This window comes from Gadus chalcogrammus, chromosome 15, assembly GCF_026213295.1.
Source record: "Gadus chalcogrammus isolate NIFS_2021 chromosome 15, NIFS_Gcha_1.0, whole genome shotgun sequence".
NCBI classification, from domain to species: domain Eukaryota; kingdom Metazoa; phylum Chordata; class Actinopteri; order Gadiformes; family Gadidae; genus Gadus; species Gadus chalcogrammus.
The window spans coordinates 12,385,364-12,409,285 of NC_079426.1; the positions used below are offsets into that span (position 1 = coordinate 12,385,364).

General features: G+C 44.0%; 1 protein-coding gene across 1 annotated transcript in view; it reads right to left on the reverse strand.

The window, feature by feature from the left end:
- The window catches only part of sorcs3b (sortilin related VPS10 domain containing receptor 3b), a 47,360-nt gene that overhangs the window by 16,587 nt on the left and 6,851 nt on the right, over positions 1-23,922 (reverse strand). The window contains exons 2-13 of the mRNA XM_056609951.1: positions 15,603-15,670; positions 11,844-11,943; positions 11,442-11,600; positions 11,102-11,175; positions 10,011-10,075; positions 9,040-9,158; positions 6,866-6,955; positions 5,989-6,168; positions 3,546-3,692; positions 1,622-1,724; positions 1,237-1,313; positions 593-684 (exon numbers count right to left, since the gene is read on the reverse strand). Of these exons, the coding sequence (XP_056465926.1) occupies positions 593-684; positions 1,237-1,313; positions 1,622-1,724; positions 3,546-3,692; positions 5,989-6,168; positions 6,866-6,955; positions 9,040-9,158; positions 10,011-10,075; positions 11,102-11,175; positions 11,442-11,600; positions 11,844-11,943; positions 15,603-15,670 (1,274 nt within the window). The remainder of the gene's footprint in view (positions 1-592; positions 685-1,236; positions 1,314-1,621; positions 1,725-3,545; positions 3,693-5,988; positions 6,169-6,865; positions 6,956-9,039; positions 9,159-10,010; positions 10,076-11,101; positions 11,176-11,441; positions 11,601-11,843; positions 11,944-15,602; positions 15,671-23,922) is intronic.

Genomic DNA, 23,922 nt, shown 5'->3' on the forward strand with positions numbered 1-23,922 from the left:
AACAAAACACCCTTTCTAGAACCTAATTCCTTGAGACTTCAGAGGGAGTGAAAACTGGGGGAAATCAAAGTATAAAGTTTGACACGGTGTCAACGAAAAGAGAACCTGGGCAACGCATCTCTCATTCTCATATTCCACAATGAAAAACCCTAATTTACATAAAAACTGTGCTGGAATAACAACATGCAAGGGCATAACAAAAGCTGCAACAAAACAGCTCCCTCCCTCTCGCAGTGTTCTATAGCGCTGTTGATGCACACAAAGGCACTGATGTGTCAACTGTAATCATACCTTCCTGATCATCGCTTCAACAGCAAAATAAGAAAGAAGTAAACGTTTAATGGGGGGGGGGCGCTGTGAGCTGAGGAGATTCCTCGAGTGGAGGGAAGATTGATTGTCTCCGTGGAAATTGGCAGCAAACAAACACTTGTGCAAAGGTTTACCCCCGACATATTCCCAGCAATGCATCTCAAAAGAAGATAGACTGAATATGAACAAGCCTCGGTGAAAGGATATATAGGGCCATATACAGTATAAAAAATATGGTTATTTTCTGAACAAAGTTGACCAGTCCTGAGCTAGTTCCTCTCACCATAAGTGGCGGAGGGGGGTGTTGGAGTGGAGAACGGCCAGCAAAGCACCGCCATTGTCCAGGAACCAAACGCTGTGCTCCTCCTCGAAGATCTGCAGAAAACACACAGTCAAACCTAGCGATAGTTGGTGCTCTTGCACCTCTATGAACATCCTTACTGTACCAACAGCGATATATATGTTTTCACTTTCTTATGACAAATGTACTTATTGTAAGTCGCTTTGGATAAAAGCGTCTGTAGAATGCCCTAAATGTAAATGTCAAAATGTTCAAATCCCAGCAAACACTTGCGATCGGCCATGCGGATCCACCTTCAACATGAATGCACCGTATCTTTGTGTCATAATGGTTCCAAGAAAAGCCTTGCAACCCAAGCCTGTATTTGCTACCAAATCATTTTAACCCTCCACATCACACGACACACTCATGGGGTACAAAATAATGACTTCATTAGTGTGTTTATATATACAGGGCCTTTGCGAGACCTTTCAAGCATTGTCAATTATTTTGTAATCAAGCATGCATCATCAAGTATCTATAGCTTATAAATGAGCAATCTCCTACAACCCAGCATGCAGTCATCCCCTGAGTAGGTTAGCAACCCCAAGAAACCGCGGCTCTAGATTACTAGCCAGGTATCATACCTGTCTCCAGGTATTGGCCGCATCAGATGTTATAAACATCCCAAGGTTGGTGGAGGACAGCTCCGTTCCGATATTTCCTGGGCGCAGAAGGATGAGCGGTTAGCAAGTAAAACCATGCACCACATATATATCGAAGCTCCTTTTAATAAAACATTAACATATCTCATGCATTGAATCCATTCTTTTTAATGAAAGGACTGTATTTTTCACTGCATTACTTTCATCTGAAGATAGAAAATAATTTGATATTCAAAAGTTGAACATTATGTGCCAATATAATGTTTAATTCGATGCATCATTGCCCTCCTTTCCGCCAGGAGTGGCTCATAACTAACCATTCCCAGCTATAAAAACAGTAAAAGCTAGGATTTGGGAGCCTCTTCACCTGTAGCAATCACGATCCCGGGCACCGAGTCTTTGCTGGAGATGCGTCCAGATGTGTAGGGGTTCTCTGACATCTCCAGATGCAGATGCAGTGAACAAAATGGCTGACCATAAGAAAAAAACAGATCCTCATCAAGAAGGGGTCTCTAAACAACATGAATATGCCTCGTCGGAACAGATGGAAACTAAAAGATTAGATTGGCCTGCTGCTATAGTTTACCTTTACAGCTAAAACAATTTCAGAGCTTATTTATGAAACAATGGCGCTTTGCTCTACTCATCTCTCTGGCAGTAAAATGCGACTGAAAGAGAGGAAAGAGAGGACACAACGGAGGGCATCAGGATTTTTTTCCCTCTTTCTCGAGCAGACAAGGCATGTAATTAAAATTCCCCAAGATGCACTGATAAATCTGGCTAAATTGATTCAAATCATCTCGGCTTATCTCTCTGAGTGAAACGTTTTGTGGAAGAAAAAGCAAACGTCAATAGAGATTTTCAAACAACGGGAGTTAGTTTGAGAGGAGCACGAGGAGACTTCGGGTGTAATAGCAAACTTTGTGTTCCAAACATCACCTGTTGTCCAAACATCACCCCGGTTCTACAGAGAACCTTCCCTATCAACCATTTGATGAGATTAAATCAATATCAAACATATAGACTGCATGTATAATAAAGGGAGAGGGGCGGCACAGGGAGCACTTGCTTGTAATTCGGAATAATCTAGCCGTCTTTAGTCAGGAACCGACGGTGAAGGAGTAAATTTAATTTACGCAGGTTAATGGAGGTCTCACCTCTGCAACGAAACGTGACAACGCGAGGCCTCGCACACTAAGCCACAAACATTTAAATATGTCTCCTCTAACCAGCTGTTTCCTCCTCTGCTTAAGACTTGGTAATATAGCTTTTTTTTTCAAAATAGAAATAAAGATGTGCAGCTGGTCTTGAGGAGAGTGTGCAACCACTCAAATGAGCTGCATCCCACCAATCAGAAACATTAGCTTATTTGTATTGATCAATTATATAACATTTATATTTGAGTTGACCAATCAAACTGATTTGTTTAAGCTTAGCAAGTCACAGGCTGCGCTTACACAGAAGCCGTAATTCAGCCACAGTTGAGATTGCTATGACGCAAGTCGACGCACAAGTAGGAACAATCAACTGCATGCGCCACTTGAGAAGCAGCATGTGATCTCCAGTGAGCAGCAAAGCGTTACGACGCACAGCGCCCGGCCCTGCTCCGTCGACCACGTCTCCGTGTTCATCAGCGGCACGTCGGGAGCCACAGGAGCTGTCTGTTCACCGCAATTATTATATGTTTTTGCTTTTAATAATGTTACGTGATAAGGCTCATCATCACACCAGTCGATGATTATTTTAACTGTTTTATCAATATTTAATAACACTTTTTTCAAGAGGGCAGCTGTGCCAAGAATAAAATCCAACAGACATTTGAACGCGTATCCTAAACTGCCTGAATGGGAGCCGGTTGAGACCGCTGTTGCAGAATCACGTTTTTTAATCAAATCAGCGTTTTCCCTTTCAATTCCTGATCTGATTTTAATAACGCAAAAAGCAGCGCAGCCGTCCAGGTCCAGGTCGGTTACAGCAGGGCTTTAATGTTCCTTGACTCCAGGCGTCCGTGGTGTGAAGGGAGGCCTACTTCCATTCACCGCAACGCAAATAGGTGCTCTGAACATTGTGCAAAGCTGTTGATGCGATTGCACAGCAGGACTATCGCTTTCTCCCAAAGAGAACTCACTCAAGCACTATGAGCACATAGCGTTATTATTAGTAGGTAGGCCTTTGGTATCTTTCGTCTTTATTTACACATCAAAATAGCTGCTGAATACATTCCCTGTTAAAATATGTGTTCACCACGCAACACACTACACTGTGTCTAGTCTAGCAAGGGAGGAACTCACCAGTACGCAGTGGAGGTTGTTGCCCAACACATCCGTGGTCGGGGCCGGTAGAAGGGCCCAGGTTTGGCCCTTGTCGTATGTGATGAAGGTCTTCACTCGGTTGTCTATCAGCTTGTTGGTCAGGTACATGCCATGGATGCCTTCCACCTGTAGATGAAGCGAGAACAACAAGGTTTGATGCATAGACATTTTTTTTCATGTTCTATGCATCAAACTCCTAAATGTTTTCATCACATTTAGGAGTAGATATAACCACTTTCACATTTTTTAACTCACCTGTAAAGAGACTCTAGTTTTCAAATCTATCCATTTGTGACATCCCATTTAGGAGTGGACACAACCAACTACAATTTTTTAACTTAACTGTAATGCGACTCTGTTTTCAAATCTATCCATTTGTGACATCACATTTTGGAGCGGACACAACCACTCTCATTTTGAAAATGAATTCACTTTTGACATCACACATTGAGTTGACACGCCCACGAGCAATGTCACAGGGGAATAGACTGTTCTAATAGGGTGCATGATGAATAGAGTTTGATGTCTCCACCATCATACTTCTAGGTGGACATTCCCACTTGTGATGACACAAATGGAAAGATTTAGAAAATAGGAGGTCATGCTTCTAGAGCGCTCACTGACAGAGACTAATGAAGATAAATGTACAATAAAAAATCCTCCTGATATTTGAATATGAAGCATTCTTGGGAACATCACCCCTGGCCTGGCATTAAGGGATGGTTTTTTTGTTTGGTTCCATGTCTCATGGGATTGTGTAGGGATAGGGATACACCACACCGGTGTAAGTACCACATTGGCTCGGCTACCAGATCGGCTCGGGGTCCGTCGTCTGCTGATTACGTTACACAATATCATTGGCTGTACGCTTGAATGGGCGTAGGCTACATTGTGATTGGCTGCTAAGGGACAGTTGTGATTGGCTGTTTTGTGCTGTAGCTCTGGCTGTCGTCATAGCAACCACAGCGAGCACATGTGTGAGCGCGAGTAGGTCTGTCTAGTTTCGGTTTGTGTTCATATGTCCCGTTTTTCCAGCCTAACGTGATTCAAAGTAGCCAAATCAGGCTGAAAATGTGCCCAATCTGGCAACACGGACGGCTTATCTTAACAGCCAAGATGATTCCGAGGGATGTTTTGTTTTTAGAAGAAAACTATCCATACAGATAGGTTGGGAATGGTCTATGTTCAAAATGAAAGATCATTACAGGCTCTTTAATTTAAGCCATAAAATACCTTATTGCTGTAGATAGCGTATTGTGTGACGTAATCAGCAGACGACGGACCCCGAGCCGATCTGGTAGCCGAGCCAATATGGCACTTACACCGGCACATATGGGTTATTATCACAACCTCATGGCCAAGCCCCTTTATGGGTGACAAACACTCGGATCGTTTAGATGTCAATGTAATTTGACGTGTGTTTCGATTCTTTGTTTGCATTAATTTCATGTTAAACAAAACCTCTGCTTTATAGACATGTCCTGTCATTATTATGCTACCTTATCTGATCTGAATGTTCATGATAGCTTAATAAATTATGGTTGATCGATCAGCCGTCATGCCCCTTCACACCCTCTTTCCAGGTGGATCCATGACCCAACCCTATATTTGTATATCATTTGGCCACGCCCACAATTTGGTTTTGTTTGGAGGGCAACCAAGATGGCTGCCCTGTGGAGAGTGAGAAACGAGAGAAGCACTCAAACTAGGCTATATTACTCAGAACTATATTAAAAAGTTAAAGCGTGAGTTTAAATGGGGCAGGGGCCAAATTTCAAATTGACTTCTTCGGAGATTACTTTTTTAATCACATTGGACTACATGTTTGGATTTATGTTTGGACCTTTCCTGCAATGAAGCATTTAGAGTTTTCACATGGATGTATGGAACCTTCATCCTGGACGTTTGGTGGGGTAGTTCAGTTGATATATATTTTTCTTTATCCCTTGAGTAATGGGACTTTGTTTCAACGTTACAAAGGAACTCAAAACAGTTTCTGGCCTGCAACAGAGCTACTATAGTGGATTTATTTATAGAACTCTTATACGCGTATGGACGTTTGCCTCCTACAGTCTGCTGAATCCCTCCTTATCTTCAAAACATGTCTGAAGAGCATCTCATGAACAGGCGAGTGTGCAGTTCTTCATCTCTTTAAGTAGAGAAAAAAATATCGACTTGTCTTTTCAGATTCCTATAGCTTCAGTTTTTCTGCACTCTGTCCAGTTGCTCGTCTTGAAACTTGGCTCATGCCTTATTCTTTACTTTCAAGTGAGTCAGTCTCGCTTGTGAGTCACTTTTGAGCAAAGGAAAAGGCAGCACATAGCATAAGGCTGCAGGTTGGAAGGCTACCCGGGTCGCTTCGGGGCTACCTACTGCCTACACTTTCACAGTTTCCAGAGCAAGCAACACATCCGGTAGATACCTTGTAGAAGTCCACAAGCAGGTTACCCGCGGGGCCCCGGCTGGTCCTCAGGTTCTCCAGGGAGAGGGTGAAGTAGACCCCGGGGGAGTCCGAGATGTACAGACTGTATGTGTGGTTCTGGTTCCACTCCTGCACTGCAGCAAATACCTGCTTCTCGTCTGTACTGATGATGTGCATGTCCTGGAGAGAGAGGGAGAGAATTCTACATTCCATACAGATCCATCTGCAGATAATATACAGCCTATTGTAGGTTTGTCCTCTAGTGATCCACATATTTTGTGTGTTGAATTATAGATAAAACTATTTGTTATCCAATTATTTTCCATGCTTAAGTTAACTAGTTAATATCTGACGTGTTACATGCACAATAGGGCACACAAGGAACAATTTGACCAAATCTAAAATGTGTCTCAAAACATGATTAATGATTAATGATTAATTGGTTTGACATCAGCGGGAACAACATGTGTTTAGAGGTAAACGGCACATCCAGTTGTGCTTTCTATCTGTTCCGGTCAAAAAGCAAAAACAACATTATCAAGGCTTTTCATGCATATATTCTAAATGATAATGGAATGGAAGATGAAGAAGTAAGATGCACACACACACACACCCACAAACACACACACACACACACTTTCAAGCACCCACACACACACACATACGCACACACACACACACAGCGCAAACAAAAATAAATCAAAGACAGATAATAAAGAGAGCTCATGCATTCTGTTGTGCGATTGCAACGGGTTGCAATTTTGTTCTCAAAATAACGCAATGCAATATTATGATCATCAGTGACAAATCGCACAATGCATGACCCTCATGATGAGATGAAACACATAAGTGTTTGTGTTGTTTTCTGGCTGCTTACCTTGGGAAGACAGTATTTAGGCAGCTGCATCTGCTTAAATGGCTCCCTCATGTAGGACACGTAATAGCTGGCCCTCCCCGACTTTGTCACCTTGGAAAACACAAATACAAAGATGCTGTAAAAAAGGCATCCAAAAATAATGCCAAGGCAATCATGAGAATTATAGAATTACATTCCCACGGTATTGGTTCAGAGTGAAACCTTGGAAGACGTATTATTCTGTGTTATTTCTGTCAACGACAATTGAATCTTTCTCCGAGCTTGCGGACTGTAGCACCAGTAGGATTAGGAGAAGTGTTACACTAATATAGGAACACGGTAAACTAAATGTAGATCTAAGGGTGTTGTGCTCCTGAGATAACTAGATGAAACACTCCCATAAGGACACTTTTCTCACACCACTTGACTCTCCAATACAAACGATCCGGCGCAGAGGAAGGCAGAGAATAATAACACCGGCCGAGGAAAAAAGGACATCATTATCCCCATTAGCATAAAGCTAAGAGGCTTACAAAACAAGGCGGCCAGAAGTACCTCCATAGCCAGCCTCAGTAAAAAAAAGATTCCTTATGCATTTCCCACTTTTCGCCTCCACTTACGGCCCACAGTGACACCATGTGATTGCTTATTTTCTAATCAACTAGAGAGATGGTGTTTGTCCCTGACCACACTACATTAGGGGCCCTAATAGAATAATCTATCGAAAATCAATGGACTGGCTATTCCCGAGCCGCGCTCCTCCAGGATGTTGCACTTGGCCGTTCTCCTCGGTCCCCGGGAGAGTGCGGAGGTGTTGAAGACTGCTTATTTCGTTGTAGCCCCAATCGATAACCTCATTACTCTTTGTCAAGTTAAATCTAACTGCCCCCGAGCAGTGAAAGTCAGGAGAAAGTCACCAGTGAGCCACCATGGCCGAGTGCGGGGACGCCACGCCACCGACCAACATGTCCAGTTTGGTCTTCTCCCTTTTCTTTTTTCCCTTCATGCCATTCGCTGTCATGATCGCGTTTCACAGAAACTCAGTTCCCAAATTGTGTTGAAGCCAATTTTTTCTATCGCACATCGCTGTGTATATATATATATATGTTTTTTTTTCCCATCAGTTTGAAGCCATTCCAATCAAGTTTGGAAAGTTAATAAAGTACGCAGAGAGGGGTAGAAATTGGGTCAGCGATGAGATATTGCTTCTGTGACATCTTATCATATCTGCAAAGTCAATTTATGGATAAAGAAATGTAGGGGGGGGGAAAGAAAATGCAGACACATGCAAATGTTTATTCTTATTGCAACGAATGCAGAGTGACTCATTCCAAAGTTAGGGTAACATTGCTGTTATATTCTGTGTGTGTTTGAGTGTAAGTGTGTGTGTGTGTGTGTGTGTGTGTGTGTGTGTGCGTGTGTGTGTGTGCGTGTGTGCAAGTGATTTGTTTGGGGTTTTTAGTCAACGTTATTTAGGCAAAGTGCATCACAACGGCCCGCAGAGACACAATCTTCCTCGGCTGGGGAGGGAAATCAATGACGGCAGGGGACACTGGAAGTTTGCGTTCTAACGACATGGCCGGCCTTGGCTAATGAGACCAATGTTAATGTGAACAGTAATAAGGCGGACGACGGAGCGTCTCGCAGCCGCTCTGCCATTTACAGTCCGGCCCACTATACAGAGAGCAGGACCCCGGCTTCAGCTCGTCGCCCCGGGTAACAGGTGTGAGGAGGGGTTGGTCACACGGGGAAGTACTGAGTGTTCTGAGGGTGCAGCAGCTGCTGTCGGATGGTTTCGCATTGTGTAGTGTAGCATAGCACCACACGATGTAGTGTAATATAGTTAGCTTAGCATAGCGTAGTATAGCAGATATGTTATTTATCTGTTCAGGTGTAATCTCCCATCTGGGATTAATCAAATACTATAGAGATTTGATTTAATATCATAATATAATAAAGTACAGTATAGCATAGCATAGTGCAGTAATGTGTAAATGGTGCAATTCAGTTTTGTTCAAAATAGGAAAGCACAGTATAGTATAAGATAGCAGGCTACTACTATGTAGTATAGATTCCCTATGGTATAGCATATAATAGTACAGTATGTTAGTACTGTATCGTACAGCTTAGATGAGATGAGCCATGTCTTCTATAGTACTGTACAGCTTATAGTATAGTAGCATTTCTCCACAGACCTGAGTGAAGACGTACTCGTCCTGCACCACCAGGGAGTTGGTGTCCACGTACCCAGGGAACAGGTACTGCCGATTGGCCTCTGTACAGCGCTGGGCCCGGCACCGCACGTACTGGGCTCCTGACAGGGAGAACACATTATCATCCATTTAGATATCATTTGGTACAACATCTACCGCCTGAGAGAACATGCATTAGGTACGAGGCGTGCGTCGGAAGGACGCAGTATGAGCAGCAGGAGAGGGGCCGTTTAAATAGCGACTGAATAGTGGCTGAGGTCGACCGGTCCGTCTAATAATGAGAGCATTTGATCCAGTCCCCCACGGAGCCGTTGAGTGCTACGTCCCAGGGCGAGGGCCCCCGTCTCCCGGGCCCAGGCTCCGGGCTTCCCCCCTCCATGCCGTAGAACTGCCAACGCAATTTATGTCAGACAGAACGCAGGGTGCGGTGTTAGCCAGAGTTTCGGCTTCTCCCGCCGGCTCGCCGGGGAATAATTAAGGAGGGCGAAGCATCGATCAAAGCTCTGTGTAACTTTACCCTTTTTCTCCCGTAGATTTCTAGTCTACTTTAAAAGACATGGGGGACTCCCGCTCTCGTCTTCCCGGTGACCACGTGGTAACCACGAAGGGCGGGGCGGGGGTCCACGGGGTCTTGCTCCACAGACGGACGGTCTAACAGACGGACTAACAGACGGACTAACAGACGGACTAACAGACGGTCTAACTGACGTCCTAACAGACGGACTAACAGACGGTCTAACAGACGGACTAACAGACGGTCTAACAGACGGACTAACAGACGGTCTAACTGACGTCCTAACAGACGGACTAACAGACGGTCTAACAGACGGACTAACAGACGGTCTAACTGACGGTCTAACGACTGACACAACGGACGGACTGACTAACGGACGGACTGACTAACAGACGGACTGACCAACAGACAGTCTAACGGCCGGACTAACACGACTCACGGCTTTTAGCGATACGAGTCTCAATGTGGACCACGTCCTGGTCCTTGTCCAAGCCCACCGCTGCCCTACAGAAGGGGAAGAGAGGGTGGAGGAGTGGGTGGAGGAGGAGGAGGAGGAGGAGAGGATGAGAGGAAGAAGAGGAAGGGAGGAGTGGGAGGAGAATGCGGAATGAGGACCAGGGGGAGAGGAGGAGTGGAGTAGGGGTGGTGGAGGAGGAGGAAGAGGATGGAGGGAAGAAGATGGAGGAGAAGGAGGAGGAGATGGGGGGTAAGGGTGGAGGAAGGGCGGAGGAGGGGTAAGAGGAAGAGGAGGATCAGAGTAATGTGGGTGTGTGTGTGTGTTACATGTGAGAAAGGTTAAATGCAAGGAGACAAGGAGTTATCCCATAGCTCTCTTTAAATTAATCTTGATATCCTGAATTCTTTACACTGGACACTTAGAATATTGACAAATTCAATGAAATGAGGAGTATTTTGTACCTAATAAACAGAAATTTAAATCGTTCATGATGCTTGATCCGTTTGAATTGTGTATTTTATTTATGTATTTTATTTCATTGTTCATTCTATTTCATGCAAAGCCATACTCTGATATAATATATGATCCTATACCATGCTAGTCTTCAGGGGGTAATGGGGTGCCACAGCACCTGTTCTTGTTCCTATTTCAGCTTTTATTCATCACATTACTTTCGGTTCGAGGGGACTCTCGAAAATCATGCCTTTCCTTCTGCTCAGCTCAAAAGCCACTTTGGCCCTGACGCACACAGTGACAAGATGGGATGAATAGCTCTGCATTAATATTCACTAGCTCACGCTCGTCCAGACCAGATAACAAAATGACAGTGACAACAAAAACAGCATGTCATATCTTTTAGTTTTTGAAATAGGGGAAAAAAAGAAAAGGAGCACATTATTTTGTCCGTGGTTGACATGAGAAAAATATCCTATTTTTTTGTTGACATACTGTCAGTGGATCACCCTTAGCTAACGTAATGCTATAAACATGGTGATTATAGGCAATTACAAGCAGTCAGATACACACAAGGAGGAATAACATCCAGCTTGTGTTCTTGTGTGTTAAGAACGTACCAGTAGAATCGGCCCGGCATTACGTTGTCGTGCACGAGAAGCCACTTCCTTCCAAAGTCCATTGAACTGTACAACTGCAAAAACAGAAATAAATATATACATAAACATATATCACTGTCACAGTCTCACAATACAGGGTAAGGGTTAAGATAATATCACTGCACACCACAAACTTCCCGTTATGAAGCGAAGAGTTGAACCGGAACACAATCAGCATGCAAACAAGAAGTTTTATGGTGACTATTTTACATATCATTTTAAGAGCTCAGAGCCTCTCTTGGTGGCAGAGAGGGGGAGAGAGAGGGTGAGAGTCGTTGAGAAAGCTTTCTGCCCAGGCTACCTTGCTGTCGTGACTGAATGCCAGTATCCAGTTCTCCTGAGCCGGGTGGAAGAGGAGGCTCTGTATATAAAAGTTAATGGGGTGCTTCTCAAAGCTCGCCCCTTCATCAGAGCTGATGAGCACTGCGCTCTCCATCTCAGGGTCACTCAGCAGCATTATCTGACAGGGAGGCAGGGAGGGGGAGAGGGGGAGGGAGGGAGAGAGAGAAAGAGAGAGAGAGAGGCAGCGAGGGAAAGATGGAGGGAGTTGCAGAGAGGGATGGAGAGGGAGAGAGAGAGGGGGGGGGGAGATAGTGAGGGGGAAAATCTTTATGCTTTTATAGTTGGATATAGGATGTGAATAAAAGATCTGGGCCTATTGTACAGAGAAATAAAAATAATATCAAGGAGATTTTAATATTACCTTCCTCTTGTTGGTCGGACATACATAAAGATAACTCAACACCGTTCTCGAGCGGATTTTGTCATTCATTTTTGTGTAAGTGCTTCCATAATTCACGGATCTGAAACGAGAGAAATAAGTATAAACAAATCAACGAATGAAATGGATATACATAAATTGCAATAATAAATGGACTTGCTAAGGATTAATAATTATTGATTAACCCTCGGGTTTCTCAAAGTCATCTTGGCTTGTTCAGTACGAACTGTAGGCTCGCAAATGGTATATTAGGTTTTGCGTCAAAGGCTAGACTTTGTATGCAGAGCAGGTAGAATCAATTGTCAAATGTATTGCCCTTTAAACCTGTGTGTATTCCCCGGTTATCCTTTCATTCCAACATTTCGACACTCCTGTAACCTCAGACCTTTAGAATCTATCAAATAATAGCATTTGCAAGATGAGTACATTCCGTACGTTTCGCAATTACATGAATTAAACACACTATCAGAATGACATTTGATTGTGCTCTGGAATCTTATCAACTTTATAATAGTGTATACTATGTTGTGCACATTCTCAGTAACACTTCTTGCGAACAAGCGAACAAACAACGAAGAAGGCAGTCAAACAAACAAGAAGAAAAAAATGGGCTTTTTACTTAACTTTATTTTATGATAAATGGACTCCTTTTTTATAGCCCACAATTCATACACGCATACATACACCCATTCATACACCAGTTCACACGTTCATTCATTCATCCATCCATTCATACACACATTCCTTCACCCACACCTATGTGAACCATGCAAGGCGACAGCCAGCTCAGGGGGTGACTAGAGCTAGGTGTCTCGGGGACACCTCAACACTTGGCTAGGAGGAGCCCACGATCCAACCAGCAACCTTGCGGTTGCCAGACGCCCTGTTGAGCTACTTCATGACACAAAGGAGACACTAATAATAATTGCTCCCATGTTGCTGGGACCTTGTTCGTTCGCTGTACCCTTCCTTATTACAGCATAAGGGAGTATTCATGTCCTTAGCAGAGCACAGAGTTAGCCAGCAGCTACAAACAAATGGGATACATTCACATTAAAATGCACCTGCTCCTCTCAGTGAATCATGGTGTGTGTGTGTGTGTGTGTGTGTGTGTGTGTGTGTGTGTGTGTGTGTGTGTGTGTGTGTGTGTGTGTGTGTGTGTGTGTGTGTGTGTGTGTGCGTGTGCGTGTGTGTGTGTGAGTGTGAGTGTGAGTCTGTGTGTGTGTGTGTGTGTGCATGCACATGTGTGTGCGCATTCTTTCATGCATGTGTGTTCGTCTCTGCAGTCTCCACAGTCCTTATGCTTGAATTTGTCTTTGCCATAAACAGCCAATCCACTCTCAAGTTCTACCTGACTGACTCCAAATGTAATTTCAATGCGTAATTGGATAGATACCCCTGCTGTCTCCAGCGGCTACCTGTGCATTAAGCCGAATCATTCCATTTGCTGTTTGACATTGTTTCAGAAGTCTTTACACCTGAATGTTGTGCTTTAAGAATTTCTCTCCGTTGACACAACGTTGTGTTTGGGCTTTTTGAACCAAGGGAGTCTATGGGTTGCCTGAATATTACAATACTTTATTACTGTTTCATGTAACTCCTCACTATGAGAGGTTTTACACTAAAAGGAAACTCAAGGATTGTTGGAACGCTTCCGGGAGTCGTCCGATGATCATCACATCACATTTACCACACTTTTCCCACTCGGGGGCTGCCGGCATCAATAATTGATGTTGTTTTCACACACAAAAGGAAAGGTTTGCCTTTCCACTTCCTTTTTTTTTTCTTTTCATTACTACCTCAAAACTGTTTTATATTGAAAACCTCTTCACTGCATTTCTCAATATCCACCCGGCCGGGCCGCACACCTCGTCTCAGCTCTGATTTACCGAAGGAACTGTCGCTAAGCGGACATCTGGCTGATGGAAAACCTCCCCGTACACAACGTGGGCTGTCATGTGGTTTATAAATCCTGACCGCAGCTCCCCTGAAGCTGATATCTACCCCGTGCTCTGTGTGTATTTCCTAATGACCTCACTGTTTGGAGAATTTGACAATATAGTCTCTTGTAAAAGCTTTGGGTTTTTGGGGAATCTCAGCAAAACGTTACTAAATTGGCGAAACTTATCCATAGGAGCTGAAGTGAAAAGCAGGTATGATATCAGAGGTCGGGGAGAGGTGACTATAGAACACAACGCACATCGAATGTATCTTAATTAGTTCCCATTTTTAATCGTGCCTTTGCCTCGGTGAGTCAGACAAGCTCACCAAGCTCACAAAAGCATGGATAAAAAATAAATGCAAACCCAGGGCTCATCCCATAACATTAGAAATGCATTGCCTTCGGAGAAAAACTCAACCCTGGAAATGGTTCATCATTTCTGAAGGCAATGGCACTTTTCCATTGGCACTCGCGCCAAGTCAAACTGTGCCGTGACGATTTGTGTTTCCATTGCCTATTTGAACGTGCTGTGTTGTGTCGAGCTGGGCCCGAGATGGAACATCTCTGCAGTAGGGGGAAAGCGCGACTGACCCGCCTCCGAGCGGCCCGCTCAGCCCTGCTCGATGTCAGGAGCAACAGGTTGTCTCTCAAAGTGTCGGAATAAGTCCCCTGACACTTGTTACAATAATTGTGCGTTCCTGTGGCTGAGATGCACGCCATGTACGCAGAGTATGGCTATAGTTCAACAGCTGGATTGGTTATTATTCATTCTTCATATAACTATGTCATTTATAAAAGGTTAATGAAAGTTTAGAGACATGTGCACTGCAGTGATTTTAGCATGATGCTTGCAAACCAAATTGCTAGTTGAAAAAGGACGGATTTCTTTCAGATTACTCTTGTTCTAAAGACTAAACATTGGACAATATTTCACACTATTAGATCGCTGATTAAGATAATCAACATGTTTTTTCCTAATATCAAGGACATCATGTGGAACTCTTGGAACTATGTGTTAAACATTGGCAAATGTGTAAACAAGTCTAATCTCAAATAAATCGTCACTCAATGAGCTATTGAGATTAGATGGCAAAAGAGGGGAGGCCTATTGAACATCAAACTAAATTCCACACCGCGGATATCATTTGGTGCGATCCGTCAATTTGAAACAAACCAAATATATGAAATGGACTTTCAACGGATCAATCCAATTGACGATAGGCTACAATATAAAACTAAACAGGCTACAATAAGTCTATGTTGTTGTGTCGTTTGACTCAAGACAAGCGCTTCATCAGTTAATGACATACCTTCAAACGGGCACGCCTTTTGTGAAGGACACCAATCCGGCAATAGCTGCCCCAAACCGAGTCAAACCAAATCAAGCCCGGCCAGTACAGCATAATAGGAAAAGAGGTTTACGAGGAGAAGGACGTGGTCCTCATCCGAAGCCCCCCTCTCGTTCCCGTGTATCCGAGGGGGGAGGCCCCTGGTGCAGGGTGGGGTTCCTACACCACTTTATTAAAACATATTTCATATTGGTTCTCCCCATAACTCTGTTGTTGCACAGTGGGGAGAGTGAAATAAATCATACTTACCATATACTACTTTCCCCATGAATACATTATCTCACAATTGCATCTCTGCTTCTTACTTTGCATTTTTACACAATCCCTACCCTTCGCCGGTGGTGTAGGGGAAACTTGCTTTGATATTTAGATGGAGAAGGCAAAAGTCAAATAATATATAGCAACAACATAAACATTGATTTACCCCCCCCCCCCCCCCCTCCTCCTTACCTCCATAATGAGCTTTCGGTTACAGCGCCGAGATTGAAGTCGTACAGCTTGGTCAATATCAGGATCACCTGCAGCATAGCAACAAGACCCATGATTAATTAAACGTCAATTAAAGGCCCCTTTTTACATCCCTTCATGCATCCATTTATTAACCATGTTTTACTTGAATTTTGCTAATGACATGGAATGAGAATGAGGGGTGTCTGGGCAGAAGGGGTGGGGGGGGGGGGCGTTTATTGCATTATCATATTGCAATAAACGTTATCTACGTGTGACATCACAAATGACAGGTGATCTTGGTGTGTGTGTGTGTGTGTGTGTGTGTGTGTGTGTGTGTGTGTGTGTGTGTGTGTGTGTGTGTGTGTATGGGTGTCGGTAGCTCAGCTGGAATGATACACCTGCATGACAGAGACACCTGCACATCGCTCACTGAACTAAGAAATGAAATACAGACAACGCAAACCGCCGGCACTCACACCGTCTGCCTGCGTGCGTGTGCTTCCTCTGACAATTTTCCCCTTCTCTTCCACCTCCTTCTGCGTCTCACACGGAGAACAGAAATATCCCGTCCTCGTTTCGTCGTTCTTGAGGACAGTGGCAGTTCGGGTTTTATCGAAGAAAAAAAAAAAAAACCTTGAGACGCATTATAAGAGCCTCTGGCAGCCACAATTAAATGATGTGCGATGTGCATTATTGTTTGTCTGATGGCCTTTTAAAACGTCTTCCAGTGGGGACCACTATAAAGCGTGGATCTAATAAGAGACGGTTAACCAGGGGGCACCTGCGTTACGGCTGTGGAGCCAGGCGACGGCAACGCCAGCACAGACAGCCGTCCAATGTAGAGACGGGAGCACATGGGATATTAATGAGGGCTGAAAAAATGGAGAGCGATGGCTGAAAGATAGGTCGAAAGCTCAATTACAGTGAGTTTAAACACATTAACCTATCAGGACCCAGCGAGCAAGTCATTAAGATGGGAGAAAAAAAAGGAGTTGTGCGAACAATGACGTGCCTTCGAGCCTGTGTGGAAAATGTTAAAAACCCAATTGACCCCCGAGATTTAGCCTTCAAACGACCACTGTTCGCCGCCCGGACTATCTGCGTTACGGGTTAATTAACCAATCACGCCGGGAGATAACCGTTTGCATAACTAAACACACCGTGTCTGCTCAGAGCACCGGTACAGTCTGAATCAATTTGGAGGCAAGACGCCGTTAAATGGCTCTGATGTTTCCCACTAATCGCTTTTTACAATAACTCAAATGAAAAAAGACAGAATGATGAGGGGAAACTGCCACAGTGTTGATCATTAGTGGCTTCATCTTCTGTGGCCCTTGATATCGACCCCTTGGTACTGGCTGCTGGAGGATGCAGGAAACACACTTTGGATGAGAGTTGCTCGTGTTCGTCATGCTCAGAAATGCCAGACATCCAGCCACCACCCCAATTATGGCAATCAAAGTCAAGTAGTGAATGTTTTTATAAATGTCTAAGACTCATAATTCTGCCCGTTCTTCCAACTTCATGGACTAATTTTCAAATAAGGTTACTGTTGACTATCAACTCATTAAGCAAACTTCCATCCAAAGCGACTGATAATGAATGGAGACACACTACATGTAATTGATGCTGGTAGGGGTTATAGGTGCATCTCAAGCAAGGTCGTCTACAGGTTTGGCTGCCGACACTGGGGACTGAACCAGGGCCCGTCCTTTCAGCTGACCTGGCCACAGAGCCCAAGTAGGAGGCTCAGAAACACATTTCCAGCCTCAACCTTTTTCAAGCAAAACATAGTGTCGCTAAATCACCTCCCCTCCTCCCCCAGCTGTCAATGTGAGCTTTGTCAAACGCAAGGCCGTTTCTGCACAAATGGCTCATTAAAGACACCGACGTCCGTCTGTCCCGTCCCCTCAGTCATGCACGGGGTCACAGAGGGTCCACTTCAGGGACTGGTGGGCTGGTGAGGCGGACAACTGTTGAGATGAATCCTCCCCCGGTGGAAACATGAAAAGCACATCACCGCACACATCTCAGAAATTATTGATAGGCGACGCCAATCTGCGTCCGAGTCATTGCACCGCAGGGTTGCGATTACACGCGCATCACAAGCGGGGAAATGTCGTGGAAAAGTAGGGTCGGCTCAGGATGATTCACAGCACGCTTATTGAGGAGGAATGAAATGCGGTGTCAACTCGAAGGACTTCCTACCACTGTATTGTATATTTCCGTAAATGCAAAACAAAAAAAAGGACAGACCGACAAACAAGAATGGCAGCGGCAACTCTATTCAGCCCTGAGGCAAATACAATTAGCCGTGCATATCATCACTCACTTGCATACATGAAATTAAGTAAGGACCCTGGAAGGCCAAAAGCTGTGCATTTATTCATGTTTATGTTTTATTGATGTGAGGGAAAAGGGAGCTTTGCCCCGGGAAAGTTAACCAATCATTTTTAAGATTGGCTCCCAGCCTCTGAGGAGTTAAGTGTTCCCCTTATCTTGTCGTTCGCTCCTCGTTTTTCGTCTCCGTTACTTTTAATTTACTCTCCCTGTTCAAGTTGTTGGTGGCTTCTTCTGGGGGCTGGCTTTTTTCGCTTTCTGTCCTCCGCGGACCAGGCGGGGCAAAATAATTGCATATTAAAATAAAATTGGAATGTATATTATGGAGAGATGCTCTCTGGAAACTCAAAGATCAGATTTTGTTGAAGTGGTTCAATAGATAGGTGCCATTCCAACCACAATTTATGTCTCCAACTCTATCTGTCTGTGTATCTGTCTATCTAGTGTCTATCTATTTACTGTATATACTGTTTCTATCGATCTACTGTGTCAACTTATCTACTTTATCTATCCATCCATCTACTGTATCCATCTATATACTTCAGCGATCTATCTACCTACGGTATCTCACTATCTCTCTATCTAGCTATACCTATCTACTGTACCTATCTCATCTATCTATCTATCTTCATTGCACCTATTCATCTCATAGATCCATCTATATCTCTCTCTCACACACACACACACAGACACAGACACACACACGCACGCACGCACGCACGCACACACGCACGCACGCACGCACGCACGCACGCACGCACGCACACACAGCACGCACACACGCACGCACGCACACACGCACGCACACACACACACACACACACACACACACACACACACACACACACACACACACACACACACACACACAAGGACACACCAAAAGAGATGTGTCTCATCCCAACCTGTCCACAGGATTTGTTCTTCCATGGTCTAACCAGATCTCCAGCGAGTCTCTCCAGCCCAGCTCTCATTACAGTGCACCGGGTCTGCGATGTGCCTGCAACACCTTGCTTCACACAGTCCCCAGCGAAGCGTCATCACGACAGGCTACCTCGAATATTATTTTCCTCTAATTGGGCGGGCAGGCGAGAAACAGACCTATTACTGCTAAGAGATTACCCAGTGCTACGCAAGGTTGCTCTTTTCCTGCTTTTCTCTGTCTTATTTCCGTATCAAGCCTTTCTAAAGGATAATTTTTCTCCCTGTCTTTCTTTCTTTCTCTCTTTTTTTCTTTCTTTTTGCTTTACCTTCCTTCATTTCATTTTCTTTAAATAAAAAAAAAGTGCTTAATTCTTGAAGCCCATTTCTTTCTCCCCCTCCATTTTGCCCTCTTTCTTTATTCCTTTGTCCCTTTCTTTGTCTGTCTTTCTGCAGTCCGTCGCGTTGCTCCTTGTTCTGGGGGGACGACAGGGGACCGCTGTTCAGGATCCAAATTAATTTCCAGGGGACCCGCAGGTTAAATTCCAACGGCTGATCACAGATGCCTTTCATTATCATGGATGACGGCTCCTGTAACATTTACACTTTGACTCGTCCCTATAGGAGTACTTAGCGTCCTAGCCGCATGCGCACAACTCAGAAATATACACATTAGCATGAATACACTGACCACACGCCGCCGAAAATACAAGCTTAAGCGAAGAAATAAGCAGTTTCCCGGGACCCTGTGTCTAAGACCTTCTGTATATTCTGCCTACTTATTTCCAAATTAGGAGCAAGAATGATCAAAAGAAGCTGTATATTTATAACTTTTCATGAATTGAATATACTATATACTATAAATAAATTAATTCACACCTTTGTATCTTTCTGCACCCATGATAGCTTGTAAGGAGCTAGTTAGTGGGTTTGCTTTGATGTGATTGGTTGACCTCCCTCACGGCATTAGGGACCATTGATAGGATTATTTTTTTATTATGCCTATTTTATTTAGCAGACCATTTTATCCAAAGCGACTTACCATGAATTTAATTCATTACTGAGCAGGTAGATGCTAGGCCCTAGGGCATCTGTCTCTAGGTTGCCTACTGGAGGGAATTTGGAATCCCAGCACCTTTTTTTTGTTTGGGCTGGCAGTAAATCCCCTGAACCACGATCCTATCCTGCCCCAATGGACACGGCTGTGTCCTGTTAAACATCTGTGTGTGTGTATGGTGTGCCACGACGGGGGGAGAACCTCTCAACACAGAGCCCGAGAGGCCACTAATGTCCCGACAACAGACAAACAACAACCCAACACCACGTGTTTGTCACTGTTCAACATGGTGACGGCTGACACCGAAACCAGCAGACCAGACTGGAGGCACGTCCAGGCCAGCGGAGTTGGCGTTGTCAAATACCGACGTTAGATTAGATGTTCAACTTTTATATACCGCCCTCCTGTCTCCTGCTCCTTGGACAGACGGATGCCAGGAGCAATAAAGAAACGGCAATTAGGAAAACGATAAAAATAATAAATGATTCGCCTGATCAATTAATCTCTTTAATTGTAGCTCGAGCTTGCTGCTCAAACGGCTATGCTATCTCTATCCATCATCCCCCTCCCTGGGTTATGGGGGAATAATGTCACCGGTGAGCCGTGGGACAGGCGGTGCGGCGGCTAATAGGGTTAGTGTGACTCAGCACAGAGGAGGGGAGACCGAGGAAACACTCGGGAGGAAGGTTCCGGTTAAGGACGGGATCTGGTGGAGAACCTAGGGTTTTTTTGTGGAGCGGATTATGAGACAGGCAGGGTGAGGTTTGACGCACGAGTCGGGATTCTAGGCTCTGCCTTCGATGTCCGCTGTTGTACACATTGTTAATGCGTACTGACTGCATGCCGTATAGGTTGCTTCCACTGAGATTACATTTACGTTTCTGCTCTGAATTAATTGTGTTGAATTGATTATGTAGCATAGTGATAGTGTTGCGGAAGCAAAGAGTTGCAACGCTCACTGGTATCCTTTATTTTTTCCTGATCCCATAGTTCTGATATAAAACGGGCAATTCTAAAACAAACAAAGACCTGTGTATCAACCCCCCCTGAACCGTGAATCAACTCAACTAAAGACATAATGGGTTACACTTTTTGTTTGTGCTCACATGATTAACAATTAATGTTATTCATGCATCCATTAGGCGTGATGATTTTTCCCGGCAAACACCTGTGGAGAGAGAGAGGAATATCAGCGGGTGAATTTGCATTCATTTTCATTAAAGGCTCTGTCGTTGTTGTTGTCGAAATGAGGGGACAAAATGAAACGAAAACGCATCTCAAGGAGACGGCACCTCGTGAAAGGCAACATCTTAATTTGCGCCTTCAAAAGACTCCACTTAGCAGCAGAACTCAACCATTGCGGTGTGCGCCACCGAGTCCATCTCGTGATGGATTGAACTTTTACAAGGGAGAGAAAGCATTCTCTGGGGGACGGACTGTGTTTTCATTGTGTAAATCCCCTGGTGGAGGGAGTATGGTGCTGTGTTAGCCCATCCCTGTATAGGTGGTGCTTGTATGCATCCTTCCGACTGCTGATCTCCGGGTCCCGCATCCTCCGTGCGTCAAGCCTCAGAGATTTTCCCACAAATCAATTCAGTCATCTCGGGGGGCAGAATTAAGGGAATTGGTTTAATTTTGAAAGGGTTCAAAAAATGCAGCGCTGTTTACTGACAAAGGAATGTCCTGATTGGTCAATATGGAAACGCTCCATCGGTTCAATATAACAGGGTTGTTTTTCCCTTTATTGTTGGTGACAAACCAGTAGCCTACACTGCTAGGGGAACGGCCACTCGGGATGGACATTAAAGCAGTTGTTGTCGTCTTATGTTAATTTCAGTGGCAGTACGTTTTTGACGTTATGCCCTTGTTCTTGTTGTTTTTTTGTGGTTGTTTATTTCCGTCATGCCGCCAGCACCAGCATGTAATTTGATTTCCAGAAGGGAATCTAATCACAGGTTTGTCTTCAGCTTTCAAAAATCACTTATACACTTATTCCCCATAATGGCTGAGTTGTGGATACTAATACTGTCTTAAGAAAATCTTTTCATTTGTTATAAATATTTATCCTCTCTGTTGTGCTCCATTATTTACATTTATTATTCCGTTTTTTATAATGTATAATTACTGCAGTATCTATACAGTACGAAGGCGTGGTCCCGGTCAAAACACGGTGAATAGTTCCCAAACAAATAAATAGATGTCAAGCATACCTCTTAGTTAGGTGAGAGGCTGAACAGTACATGACTGTGGATATTATACTATTGTATATGCCAATGACATCACTATTTCAACTTAACTTTTAAACAGGACGAGTAATCAGGTTGTTAGGGTGTATACCCACAGTCAAGTTATTGGGTCATACCCCATGGCCTTAGTCTGACCTGTGGAAATCCTTCAGCAACACCTACCTTCTAATAACATGTATGAGCAATTACTGCAAGTATCTTTCGAAAAAGTAGCATCTGCTAAATTACTAAATAGTAATTGTTGTACTAAAGGCTAAATTACCACATGGTAATCTATAGTTAGAAACCATTTTTTTCCACCACATGATGTCTCTTTGTGTGACATTTAACACATTTAAGCACTCGTTGGAAACACAAGTGTGAAAAAGTAGTCACCACGAGGTTAGGTCTGTGACCACCTCTGTCGTAACATGCCCAGGGTGACCCATCATCATTTGCTCCTTGATCTCGAGGTTGGTGAACAGCATGACTGTTTTTCTCGAGCTGTCATATAAACGTGGCGTGTCCTCCCTCATTTACCAGGGCTGGCCTAGGATTGGCAAAGAATGACACAAGGGGACCACAACACTGCAGAGATGGCAGAGTGGTTCAGAGTGCTTTCTTAATAAGTCAAATTCTGAACGAGTGGGCCTTTAAAAATAAAGAAAATGGGGGGGGGGGGGGGGGGGGGGGGGGGGGGGCGGCGGCGGCATGTGCCAAACCAAACCTTCTGTGGACAAACCTCTGGTAAACAGTATGAGTAACAGATTAGGCTGTTTGCTGCATGCTGTCTGCGTGCAGACAGCACGCAGACAGTGCTGTCTGCGTGCATATCTTTTGTGTATGCACTTCAAACATTTCTAATTCCTTTTCCGTACGGCCAATGAAGTGTTCTGATCTCAGATATGAAGATAAATCCTGACTGTATTGTGATCCACTTGAAGAGGAAATGAAATGCACCGGAAGAGGCTGATGTGCCAAACGTAAAAGAGAATACAAAACTAACATGTTTTAGTTAATGAAAAAAACATCTTGGCTTCATTAATAATGTTCTATAAGGTAACAGGGTTGGTGAGCTAATTCTACTGCCACTACGGTGCTTGGTGGAGAGGGTTGTAAGGGCAAATTTTCCCGAGTTAGGATATTGTCACTCACTAAAGGGTAAGTAAACCCTCATTATGGCAGGAGAACTTATATTATGAGTTGCAAAAAGTAAGAAAGGATTTAGAAAATACTGACACTTGAGAGTGTGAGAGGAATTGTCAAACATTGTCAAGAAACCACGTCACACTCACCCTTGCTAGGATGCGCAGCTGACAAACTCGTTGTGTAACCGATGGGAGCCGGTTTCAACTGAAGAAAAGTTTTTTTTTTTCAGGTTATTTGACCCTTTAACTCTAGCAGGGAACAGATTAAAAGGAAAATCGGAGACCTAAGCAGCTGTTATCAATCTTTTTGGACAAGATGTTAAAGTGCATTTTGATGTGTTTTTGACGTGGGGTTAAAGGGTTTCTGATTCACATCGAGAACCCTATTGAACCCTGGTTGATACAGACCACTGTGATCAAAGCATTTTCTCCAGCATCCAACTGCTGAAGCAACAAATATGTTTTCCCTCTTGCAATGGTAATATGAACCGGGTTGGGTTGATAAGGAACCAGAATACAAGGAATACTTAATTTATAACGGAAATGGTAAAAAATAAAAAGTAGTCCAATTAATAGTTAAAGTAAGGTTAAAACATGTCCGAAAAGGAAATTGATTCTATTTTAAATAG